Genomic DNA, 12,777 nt, shown 5'->3' with positions numbered 1-12,777 from the left:
ACAGGAGGGGAACTTGTGGCTCTGAGGTGCCCCTCATGTGGTCTACACATGCCTCTTTGCTCTGTTTTCACTTGAAAGTGTTGTGTTATGTTTGAGCAAGGAAGACATCTGAAGCTAAACAAGCAGAGAACGGGGGTGGCGGCAGTGGTCTTCTGCCCACCATTGGCTCTAGCTCCACACATGACATCTCCTGCAACATCTTCAAAGGCCCTTCGCAGGGGGAAAAGGTCCTCTATACCTTTCAAGCACACAGTAGTTGAAAGCTACTGTGTGGGTCGAATTAATATTACAAAATGCCAGCAAGAGTTTCTTAGCCAAGGCTGATGGGATGGGGACCTCATCCTACCTCTTGGAAATGTTGCTCGAATTTCCAAAGCTGCAAATACTGCTCCATCTTCAGCTGATGTTTCTCCCAGAATCCATCAAAAGCTGTTTCCATTTCATGCAACTGTGCAAGCAACCTTTTTTTCACAAGAGGGAGCTGATTTAGTTATCCATTAAAAAAAGTACTATTGTAACCCAAAAAAAACATTAATAAAAACAATAAAAAACCCTCAACTGCATTTCTACTAAGTGGTCCCAAGCGATTAAAAAAAGACATTTCTACAAAGAGCTCAGCCCCTTAAAAAGAAGAAAAAGAAAAAGCAGGCATCTTTTACATTTCACATGATGTCCCTGGCATCATCAGAAATTTAAACGGACTCCAGCCATCCAATGCCTATTTGGACTGCTGAGGACTGGAAACTCTAGAATCCACTTTGCCAAGCCCCCACTCCCCAAAAACAACCCTTAGGTGATGCCTTGTGCTGTTGCAACTTCCTTTCACCAGGGAACAAACTTGTCCAAGGTAAAAGAAGGCTGTCCCATTCAGAGGTGGCACAGGTGCAAGACAGGTGAGGATGTTTCCATTGCACACAGAGAAGAACTGGTTGTATCCAAGGTGGTGGCTTGCCTGCTTGCCCCCCATAACTTTTGCCATTGCTGGGGGGGTGCACTCTATTGGAGTGCCTACCCTACCCCAGACACACAGCTGCTTTCTTCCTCAACAGGAATGGAAGAGCATCTTCCAACCTGCACAGACAACACTTGGCTAGATGGACTGTATACAGATAATTTCCTGTTCGTATTTTTTTTGGGGGGGGGGGGGAGAGCTATTGCTCGGTGGTAGGGCATCAGTTCCACATGCAGACGGTTCTAGGTTCAATTCCCAGCATCTCCAGGTAGGGCTTGGAACATAGTACCCAGCCATTGTGACTAGCAGTCATTGGTAGCCTTTATCCTTAAGTTCTCCTGTGCATTGTTTTGCAGGAAAACGCAGGAGCAGAGAGTGCTCTTATGCTCTGGTCCTTCCTTTGGGTTTCCAACAGGCATCTGCTTAGCCACTGTGAGAACAGGATGCTGGACAAGGTGGGTCATTGACATGATCCAACAGGGCTCATCTTATGTTTCTATGCTTTCGATGGGAAAGACAGTGATCCTAGTCAACATCTTTTAAAATGTACAGGATGCTCAACATGCTTACCGGTTGACAGTCTCCCAGTCACCAGATCTCTCCTGTGGTTCCTCTTTGTCAGGTTCATCCATGTCAGGTTCCTCTAAACTACACAGCAGCATGTTTCCTTCTTTGGTCACCGTCGTAATATCTTCCTGCAGCATGTATAATAAGCACTGCTGATTAATATGTCACCAGAACCACCGTGGTGGTCTTCCGTTTCCAACTCAATGAGGTGTCAAGGACCACAATACCAAAAAGAGCCCTCTGAACCCAGCCCTCAGCTGGAATCAAATCTACAACACATCTGCAATTGCACCTGCTCAGATCAGTCGCTTGCCCCACCTCACCTGTCCCTGGCTATATTTAGCTTGCAGAAGATAAGAAGTATCTGGTGGGGCTGTTATGCAGAAGGTAGGGCAGATTTGACCTCTGTTGTTCTAGAGGGCATAACTAGAAATATTGAGAACTAGAACCACCTAATAAAAACTGAATATGTGTTTTATATTGATCAGCAACAGGACCAGGGGGCTGGACTCCTCCATTGCATTTCTCCATCAATTTTACTGTTCGTGTGGGTGGAACCACAAAAATCGTAGATGACGAATAGTTGATCTGCCTGGAAGTGTTAAACCGTTTCCCCTAATATCTAGTATAATATATGCAACACATTGGCGGCGCACAATAATCTCCAAGTCAATTATACATTCTTAATCATATATTAGTCATCGAAGTTCAGAGAAAACTATATAAAGTCTTATACAAAAGTCACAAGGACTTATAACCTGACAAATCTGAAAACAGACTGTTGATATCTAATTACAATGTGTGTTTTTTCCAAAAAGTTTTATACCATCTAAATATCTAATTCTAGTATGATTTCCAGATGTTAAACTCAGTCTTTAGATTTCCTTTAGATAAATTTCTGAAGATATCAACAAAGCTAAATTCACTGTGGTTTCCAAAAGCGTGAGGTGTTGATATTACAAACAGACGTTAATAAAGGTGTACATAAAGATGAAGAGACAGGGTGCCGGCGTTTTTCACCTGTTTCGCCCAGGCAATCCTGTAGTTTAGGAGGCCGTTATTCACCCCCAATGGGGCCCTTTGATTGGGGCTTGCAGATGGCACACTCCCAAGAAAGATTACGGGCTTCTTCAGTGGTTCTCAAAACTTGGATACATATACACTGATAATACACACCAAATCTTAATAGTGCTTACTAATAACACATTGTAATTAGATATCAACAGTCTGTTTTCAGATTTGTCAGGTTATAAGTCCTTGTGGCTTTTGAATAAGACGTTATATATTTTTCTCAGAACTTTGATGACTAATATACGATTAAGAATGTATAATTGACTTGGAGATTATTGTGCACCGCCAATGTGTTGCATATATTATACTAGATTACTACGTGTATCAGGAGCACAGGTACATTTTTTTCAGTTTCCCCAAATATAACACATTTTTTGTTTGCTGTTTTATACATACATTTATATGCGTACTTTACTCTGACATGTGCATTTTGGTCTATATTACTTGATTGGGAAACCACAATGCAAAATCCAGAGAACTGTGGATTTTGAAGGTTGTGTTTTGTCTTGGAAACTGAAAATTAGGTAGTTTCACCTTCCAATGTGTCAGGAACCCCCCCTCAGGGCTGCTGGAGAAAGCGAAAGAGCATTATAATTACCGAGATCCTCCTAAATTATATTCCAGCGAGGAGAGTTCTCAAGGCGAAGATTCCTCCTCCTCCTCCTCCCCCCTGCATTCCTCAAGTGGTGAGAAGCCAGCAGAAGCAGGGAGGAGGGGTAGAGGCGAGACGATGAAGCAGCCTTATGGCCGGGGGGAAGGCTGGGGGGAGGATCAGATTCCCACGCCCAGAAGCAGGGAGGGGAGGGGTGCACGTCGGATCCCACGCTGGTTTTGCTGGGCAAGGAACAGGAAGTAGTTATTCCTGGGATCTGTCTAGTCAGGGATGGAAGTGTTTTCTTTTGCTCTCACTGTACAGATTTTTGAGCACAATAAAGAACTTAGCTTAGAAGTTCCTGTGTCTGGGCTTCACTCATGAACAGCCACTGAACGTCGTTACAGCATCCCAGGAATCCCTGCTGGCTGTTTGTGAGAGGTTTTATTTTCTTTTCCCCTTTGCCTCTTATCTTTTGGCTGCTACCGGGAGACGATGAGCACGGACGAGCAGGGGATGGCAGAGGCGGCCCAGCAGATTGCAGCATTGCAGAAACGAGTGGGGGATTTGGAAGCCTATGCAGTGAAGGTTAACGCCCGACTGGAAGAGAGGGAGAGCCAACTGGCAGCGCTCCAGCAGAGGAATGGTGAGCTACAGACCCATGCCGACAGGCTCAGCGCGCGTCTGGAGGAACACAGGCAGCTGAGCCAGGGGGGGCAGAAGGCACCAGTTGGCCGTAAGTTGGGGGCGCTGGTGAGCAAGTTTGGTGGGGACCCCGGGAATTACTTGGATTTTAAGACTGAGATAAAGTATGCCCTGAAGCTGCAGGAGGCGGAGTTCACCAATGACAGGGAGAAAGTTGCATTTGTGATTACTCATCTGGAGGCGGAGGCCAGGGCCTGGATCAGGCCTTTAATTGCATCAGAGGATGCTGCTCTGCAGGACCTTACGCAGTTTTTTGATGCTATGGATGCGATGTTCACATCCTCGGTCGAGAAAGATGTGGCCAGGCAGGAGCTGCTAGCGCTCAAGCAGGGAGCCATGACCGTGAGAGCTTATTGGTCAAAATTCTCAATGCTCTGCCATACCTTGCATTGGGACTTATCATCCGAACAGAGCCAAGCCTTATTTGAAGCGGGGCTCAATGAGGAAGTGAAGGACGAGTTGGCACGTTGTCCTAAGCCGAAGGACATGAATGAACTGATGCGGAGCGCTCTCTCCGTGGGCGTGAGGCTGGAGGAGAGGGCGCGTTTGAAGGGATCGCACAGGGCGGAGCGTTTCTTAAGCAACCGTATTCCAGGCAGTTCCGGCCATGCGCCCAGAGTACAGCAGCCAGAGCCGATGGAGATTGGGGGGGTGCCTGTGAAGCCATCCCAGGGGCCTGGAGCGGGGCGCAAGGCTGAAGGCAAGGCCCCTCGGACGGGTCTCAAATGCTATGTCTGCTCCCAAACGGGGCATTTTGCGAGATCATGCCCGCAGAGGAGGGGGTGGCAGGGCATGGCAGGAACCGTTCAGCCTGAGGGGGAGAAGGTGGAACCACAGGGAAACGAGGCAGCCTGGCTGGAGAAAGGAGGGGCCAGCAGCCAGGCGGAACGGAAGTGAAGGTGCCCCGGCCAGAAGCGCCCAAGCCCAGCATTGTGGTTAAGGTGACGCTAGAGCTTCCCAATGGTCACCCCTTGGAAGTGGAAGCCTTAATTGACTCAGGTGCCAGTGCGAATTTTTTCAGCAGAGACTTTGCCTTGGAGCATCAGTTGCATCTGCTTCCATTAGACTTTCCGTTGCAGGTGACGACCATCGATGGAAGGAAGTTGTTGGGAGGGGAAATTGCCCATCAAACCCCTCCAATGCGCATGAAAATAGGGAGGCATGCGGAAGTAATCGCTTTTAATGTCACCACCTTAGCAGGGCCGCCCATTGTATTGGGCATGAGCTGGCTCAACCAGCATGACCCGGTGGTGGCCTGGCACCAGAGGTCACTAACTTTCGGATCAGCACATTGCATGGGGCATTGTCTGGGTGGCAGGAGTGACTACAATGGCAAGGTGTTGGCAGCAGCGGTCCAGATGTGCGGGGGTGGAGTACTGCCTGAAATCTACGCAGAATTCGCGGAGGTGTTCAGTGAGAAGGAGGCCGATCGGCTACCACCCCACAGGCCTTACGACTGCCAGATCAACCTGGTGCCGGGAGCAAGGTTGCCCGCGGGGAAGCTCTATGCCATGTCGGATCAGGAGATGGATGAGCTCAAGGAGTTCATTGACAAGAACCTGAGACGAGGGTTCATACGGGAGTCCCGGGCAGTCGGAGGAAGTCCCGTTTTCTTCGTGGACAAGAGAGACACCACCCAGAAGAGACTGGTGGTGGATTATAGATTTCTGAATTCCTTGACGCAACCCCTCACATTCCCAATGCCCCGCATCGACGACTTGTTGACGAGGGTGCGCGAGGGCAAGATTTTCACTAAGTTGGACTTACGCGGAGCGTATAATCTGATACGAGTGCGAGAGGGGGACGAGTGGAAGACCACCATGTTTACCCCCCTGGGCAGCTATGAGTATTTAGTTATGCCCTTCGGTTTGCAAGCGGGAAGCCCCTGCTTCCAGGCCTTCATGCATCACGTGCTGGGTCCTCTCCTCTACAGGAACTGTGTTTGCTATTTGGACGACGTCCTGATCTACTCGAGGAACGAGGAGGAGCACGTGCGTCACGTCAGGGCGGTGTTGGAGAAGCTGCGGGAGCATAGGCTGTACGTCAAGCTCGAGAAATGCCAGTTTCACACCAGAGAAGTGGACTTCCTGGGTTATCGTTTAACCGACAAGGGGTTGGCCATGGACGGCGAGAAGGTGAAGGCGGTGCTGGAGTGGAAGAGCCCTAGGAACAAGAAGGATGTGCAGCGGTTCCTTGGGTTCAGCAATTTCTACCGCAAATTCATTCCCAACTTTGCCAAGGTGGCGGGGCCCATAACGGACTGTTTGAGTGGCAAGAAGAAGTTCGTCTGGTCGGAGGCGGCCCAAAAGGCATTTGAGCGTTTGAAGAGGGTGTTTGCGTCGGAGGAGCAGCTGGTGCACGTGAACACGCACGCTCCACTTAGGGTGGAAACAGATGCCTCAGACCGCGCAATTGGTGCCGTGCTTTTGCAGCAAGACAAGGCCGGTGATTGGAGACCGTGCGCTTTCTTCTCGAGAAAGTTGAACAAGTCTGAGCGCAATTACACAGTGTGGGACAAGGAGCTGCTTGCCATTTATGCGGCCTTCAAACAGTGGAGGCACTTTCTGGTAGGGGCCACGCACCAGATACAGGTCTGCACAGACCACAAGAACTTGGAGTACTGGCGCACGGCTAGGGTGCTCAACCAGCGGCAGATCAGATGGGCAGAGTTTTTTGCCGGTTTCCATTTTAAGATCCAGTACGTCCCGGGAGAACAGAATGTCAGGGCGGATGCCTTGTCCAGGAAGCCCGAGTACTTGGCCGACGAAGGAGCCCCGGAACCGAGACATGTCTTCAGTCAGCAGCAGTGGGCCTGCGGGGGGACCTTGGACCTTAGGGGGGAAATTGCCAGATTGACCAAGGACGATGAGTTCGCCCGCAAGCAGCTGCAGGAGCTTAAGGAGGGCAGCCCAGAGGGAGACTTTGCTGAAGGGGAGGGGCTGCTTTTCCGCAAGGGGGCAGTGTACGTTCCAGATGGGGGGTTGCGGGCCAAGATACTCAAGCAGCTGCACGACACTCCCACAGCAGGTCACTTTGGTCAGCGAAAGACGATGGACCTGGTAACCAGGGACTTTTGGTGGCCAGGGGTGAGGGAGGATGTAAAGGAGTATGTGCAGGGGTGTGAAATGTGTCAACGGGCCAAGGGGGAGAGAGTGGCACCAGCGGGGCTGTTGGAACCGCTGCCCACGCCCAGGGGGCCTTGGGAGGTAGTTTCGGTGGATTTCATCACCGACTTGCCAAGGTCCCAGGGGCAGACGGCGGTGTTGGTAGTGGTGGACTTGTTCACCAAAATGTGTCACTTCATAGCTTGCCCGAGGGCAGTGTCAGCAGAAGAAACGGCCAAGCTGTTTCTCAAGCACGTGTTCCGTCTGCACGGCCTGCCGTCGAGGATTGTTTCGGACCGTGGACGGCAATTCACCTCTAGGTTTTGGTGCAAGCTCATGGACTTGCTGCAGGTGGAGGTGGCTCTGTCCACGGCCAGGCATCCTCAGACCAATGGCCAGGCGGAGAGGGCCAATGGGGTGTTGCAGCAGTATCTGCGTTGTTACGTGAACCAGAGACAGAACGATTGGGTGGACAAGTTGCCACTAGCAGAGTTTGCGTACAACAACGCAGAGCATGTCACCACAGGGATGAGCCCTTTTATGGCCAACTACGGGCGGCATCCTCGAGCTTTCCCGGGCAGGGACGAGGAGGTCCTGGAGGTACCGGCGGCGCAGGAGCTGGCTGGGGAAATGGTGAGGGTGCATCAGCAGCTAGTTGAAACGCTGGAGAGGGCCAAGGAGACCTACAAGAGGGATGCGGATAGGCACAGGAGGGAAGGGGAAAGCATTCAGGTAGGAGACAAGGTGTGGCTCTCGTCACAGGGATTGCCCATCAGGAGGGGGTGTAAGAAGTTGGTGCACCGAAGGTTGGGGCCGTTTGAGGTAACCCAACAGGTTAATCCAGTCACCTTTCGCTTGAGGCTGCCGGAAAGTATGCGGATTCATCCCGTGTTTCATCGTGCCCTCTTGTCCAAGTATAGGGAAGGGAGCCGGTTTCATAGGGAGGCCAGGGAGGAGGTACCAACCCCGGTGTTAGAAGAGGAGGATTCCTACAATGAGGTTACGGAGATCCTGGATTCCAGGTGGAGGGGAAGTGAGCTGGAGTATCTGGTGGCATGGGAAGGGGAGCCAGAGTCCGAGAACACATGGGTACCAGCAGGCACCATCTCGGAGGAATATCTAGTGCATGAGTTCCATGCCTTGTTTCCACATAAGCCCAAGCCGGCGAGGGGCTCGTGGGAGGAGGTCTTTGCTCCCACGGATGACAGTGAGGAAGAGTTTTGGGGTTTCCGGTCTGGTGGGGAGCGGGACGACACAGAAAGGGAGTCAGAGTGGGAAGATGAGGTCCCTGAGGGTAATGAGGTGGAAGTCGGGTTACCCATGGGTTTCCAAGACATCTTCGCATCCACGGAAGACGAGGAGGAAGATTTTTGGGGTTTCCCGGTATCGCCCCTCAGGGGGGAGGGGGGCGAACTAACAGAGGGAAACGAGGGGGGAGTACAGCAGGTGAAGCCCAGAGCCTCGGGGGAGGAGGGGGGCTTTGAGGGGGGGTGGATGTCAGGAACCCCCCCTCAGGGCTGCTGGAGAAAGCGAAAGAGCATTATAATTACCGAGATCCTCCTAAATTATATTCCAGCGAGGAGAGTTCTCAAGGCGAAGATTCCTCCTCCTCCTCCTCCCCCCTGCATTCCTCAAGTGGTGAGAAGCCAGCAGAAGCAGGGAGGAGGGGTAGAGGCGAGACGATGAAGCAGCCTTATGGCCGGGGGGAAGGCTGGGGGGAGGATCAGATTCCCACGCCCAGAAGCAGGGAGGGGAGGGGTGCACGTCGGATCCCACGCTGGTTTTGCTGGGCAAGGAACAGGAAGTAGTTATTCCTGGGATCTGTCTAGTCAGGGATGGAAGTGTTTTCTTTTGCTCTCACTGTACAGATTTTTGAGCACAATAAAGAACTTAGCTTAGAAGTTCCTGTGTCTGGGCTTCACTCATGAACAGCCACTGAACGTCGTTACACAATGAGAACTGAATTGATTCCCCCCTCCTCCGAGTCCCTGATCAGAGATGCTAAAGTTGAGGCAAGATCTCTATACAGAGTTCAGAGTCAGAACTGGCAACACTATTTCCTACTCTGTAATTCTAGGATTTCCTTGCTCGTAGGCAGAGTGTACGGTCTAAAGGGGCAGAAGTCAATGCAATGTTTGCTTATGAAACTCTGTATGCACCATGTGCCTTTCTGAAGTTGCAGAAATAAGAAACGAACAATGACAGCTAGGGCCGAGACAGCTAGTTTAAGAAATTGTAATAAATCACTTCGAAATGGCAGGATTAATAAGTTAGATGCACATGTTAGTTTGAGCATGAGTAAAATAATTGCACTGAAGAATTGCTTTGATGAATGGACTGGATTTCCTTATCCCTTCCTCCACTCATCAAACATGGCAGCCTTTAGCTAGCAAATAGTGATTTCAGGACAATAATATACCATAGCACAGGGGCAAAAGCAAGGAAAGGAAAGCAGGACAGTGAAATGTCATTTCCTCCCTGACATCCCAACCTGTTTATTGAATAGATGCTTGTGTGGAGATTATATGATGCTTCCCCCCACCCACACACCCACCCACACACCTGCTAGGGAACTAGGTTTGTTGCAGAACCCCTTCAAATCTAAATGCAATCTGAATTTGGTCCATGGTCAGAGGCAGTAATGGTTCTGAATACCAGTCGCTGGAAACCACGGGAGGGAAGAGTGCTCTTATGCTCAGGTCCTGTTTTCCGGTTTCTCTTGGGGGCATCTGGTTGGCCACTGTGAGAACAGGATGCTGGACTAGATGGGCCATTGGTCTCATCCAGCAGGTTCTTCCTAGATCCTTATGCTAGTGTGTGATTGAGTCCCACCCCCCAAAAAAGTCTGGAATTGCTTCCCCCTCCCCGCACCAGTGCAAACCTAAATCTCCAGTATGGGATCGAACCCTTCCTGCAAAACAGTTATCGAGTCTGGAGGTGACCAAAGTTTTTCACAGGATCCGGTAGTTTCAGATGCAACTTGCCTTCAGCTGATAGTATTTCTCTGTGCGCAGTGCCAGGATGCGTTCAATTGAGTAGGCATCATCTGGGAGCTCTGTTTCTGCCAGCTCCATGCCAAAGGATTGCAACATCTGGGCAATTTCCTTCACTGTTAGTGCAAAGCTTTCTATGGCCTGGGGGAGAAAGTTTTCTGTTAATCAGCTTGGCGTGCCGCTTGGTGCTTAAGCTCAATAAAAGCAGCAGTGAGGTATTTATTTATATAGTTGCTTATTTTCATTTAGGAATTGCTTCCCATGATGGATTTGCAATGGACAACAAAAAAGCATTGGCAATAAAAACATATTCAGGTCCAATACAGAACAAATTCAGGTCTGATACAGGTATAGACTGGGATAAAAACAAATCTGCACTTTAAAGGATGTTTGGAAAACCAAGGTGTTCCATAGGCGCAAACAGAAAGGGGAGACTTTGAGACAGGGGGGCTTCCAAATGGCAGGTGCTGCCACACTAAAGGTGTGATTTCCACACAACATGCACCTCCTGGTGATATGGTACCTGCAGGAGAAGGCCCTCTCCTACAAAGTGCAGTGATTGGTTGGGTATATAAGTGGTGAGATGGTGGGCTTTGTACACCAGCTAACTGAACACAATGCGTTCTCTGGAAATCGTTCATTAGGTGAGCAATTCCACTGATTGCTAGAGGGTAAATTCTAATGTGTTCCTAACCAAGGAAATTTGAAACCCTCCCCCCCCCCCAAAAAAAGCTAAAGAAATCTTCAGGAAACCACAGGAGAACCCAGAAAAGATTATCTCTGGTTTGTCTGATCACTCTCCCTCCCTCAGCCAACCAGCGAAAGGCAAACAAGTAAGTAAAAAATGCTCTCTGTTCTGATATCTGAATCTGCAGTGTGTATAGCAAAGTTCAGGTACTGTGTTTGGATATGTGAATTTTCACATAGCGAATGTTCATAGAGCGGGACTTACATGCAGCTACAACTTAGTTCAGCTGTTGTTGGAAGGACTGGAGTTCACCATAGCTCTGTGGCAGAGCAATGCACTTTGCATGCAGAACATTCCAGGTTACAAAGCAGGGATCTCCAGTTAAAAGAATGGATCTAGTAGCTAATGATGGGAAGTCCCTTCTCTCTTCAGGACCCTGAGAAGCTGCTGACAGCCAGCGTACTAACAGGGGTAGCCAACATGCTGCACTCCAGATATTGGTAGACTCCAGCTCCCATCATCTCTGACTAGTGCCCTTGATGAGGCTGGTGGGAGCTGGAGTCCTAGATGGTAACTTCATGGATTTCCCATTGCATAGTCCAGAATTACCCTCGCTATGTTATAATTTTGCATATATGCTAAAGCATGCTGCACCTCCTCTCTCCGCCTGCCAATGCTGCATTCCTCTTTGCCTCCCCGCTCCATGACCAAATCCCCTCCCTTGAAACTTTACCTTTGCTCCCTATTCCTCACAGTTTGCACCAAGCCCACTGTCCTAACACCCACCCCTCTCTCCTCAAGCTCCACCCCCTTTTAAAGGGGGGAGGCATTTCACACTTTTCCTTGCTAAACCACTGTGTGAAGGGCCTCCCCTCTCTGTTAAACCTTGCTGCAGGCATGCATAGCCACTCTCCTGGGCGTACCTGCTGTTCCTCACACCACAGGTGATGTGGCATTTGGAATGCAGAGCACGATGACACCTTAAATTTTTGTGTATATAAGAAGATATTACACAGACATTTACAACAGCATTAATGGGAGGAACGTACTGTTCTGAAGATGACCCATTCGCTATGGCAATACTCCAAGGTGCCCCCAAATTCAGGTGTCAACTGCTTTTCATCGATGTATGTCAGCAAGTCACTGACCGAACTCAGCATGACAACCTGGGGGAAGAGAAAAGGGGGATAATAGACCAGTAGCTCACACTTCCAGAGGAAGCAGAAGTTTAATATTCACAGGGTTAGATAACTGATTCTGCAGGAGTCATTTCACTGAATGAATGAAATTCATGTATCCATAAAATCCATGAAATTCATGTATCCAGCACATGTATCCATTTAATCAGCCTTGCAATTAGCCAACCCCAGCCCCAAAACCAAAGATTCCAGAGCCCGGGGTCACCCAATGAATCTGAAAAGTTGGAAATTCGGGGCAGACCAAAGGAAGTACTTTTTCACACAGTGTGTGGTTAAACTGTGGAGCCTTCCTCAACAACACATGATGGCAACCTAGTCAACCTACTACTCAGAGGCCTTTAAACAGGGACTAGAGGTGGGTGGATCTGTCCATTTTGGTTTCTCTTCATTTCTCATTTTTCCACTCTTACGTTCAGCTCTCCGCATTTCCCCAGTAGTTTGCAACTTTTAAAAAGCAAAAGCATGTACACATTGGTATGCAACAGCGCCTTATGTACATACCTTTGCAAAGCAATTTACCCTAACATTACATGTGTTGTATGTTGCTTTCATGAACGCAGGCATTTTTATGAGCATTTTGCCTTCACAGATGCATTTTTGTACACAATACTTGGCTGGAAAACTACATTTCCAAATTTGGAGAACTGCAAAGCTCGAAGGGTGTCTATGGTTCAGTTTGCACCCTCCTCCTTCCTCCTTCCCAAAGCCGACTCTGGCTCAAGGTAGAATGCATGCATTGCAAGCCAAAGTCCAAGTCCAAGGTTTATCTCCTTTAGAAGAGGCAGAGCCCAAATACAGGGCCATATAAATCAGGCAGGCAGGCTTGCCACACTCTCTTTGGCCCTCTCTTCCCCTGCCCCTACCTTGGGGCAGGGGAAGCAATCTGCAATATGGGACACAATTGTG

At 49.5% G+C, this 12,777-nt stretch overlaps 1 protein-coding gene across 4 annotated transcripts in view; it reads right to left on the bottom strand.

The window, feature by feature from the left end:
* Positions 1–12,777, bottom strand: part of MCF2 (MCF.2 cell line derived transforming sequence) — a 76,686-nt gene that overhangs the window by 29,351 nt on the left and 34,558 nt on the right. For all 4 annotated transcript variants that reach the window (XM_033137563.1, XM_033137564.1, XM_033137566.1 and 1 more), the window contains 4 exons: positions 11,722–11,838; positions 9,976–10,125; positions 1,523–1,647; positions 347–461 (listed from right to left, as the gene is read on the bottom strand). In XM_033137563.1, coding sequence (XP_032993454.1) covers positions 347–461; positions 1,523–1,647; positions 9,976–10,125; positions 11,722–11,838 — 507 coding nt within the window. The remainder of the gene's footprint in view (positions 1–346; positions 462–1,522; positions 1,648–9,975; positions 10,126–11,721; positions 11,839–12,777) is intronic.

This window comes from Lacerta agilis, chromosome Z (assembly GCF_009819535.1).
Source record: "Lacerta agilis isolate rLacAgi1 chromosome Z, rLacAgi1.pri, whole genome shotgun sequence".
Classification (NCBI taxonomy): Eukaryota; Metazoa; Chordata; class Lepidosauria; order Squamata; family Lacertidae; genus Lacerta; species Lacerta agilis.
This window is presented reverse-complemented; position numbering and strand designations above follow the sequence as displayed.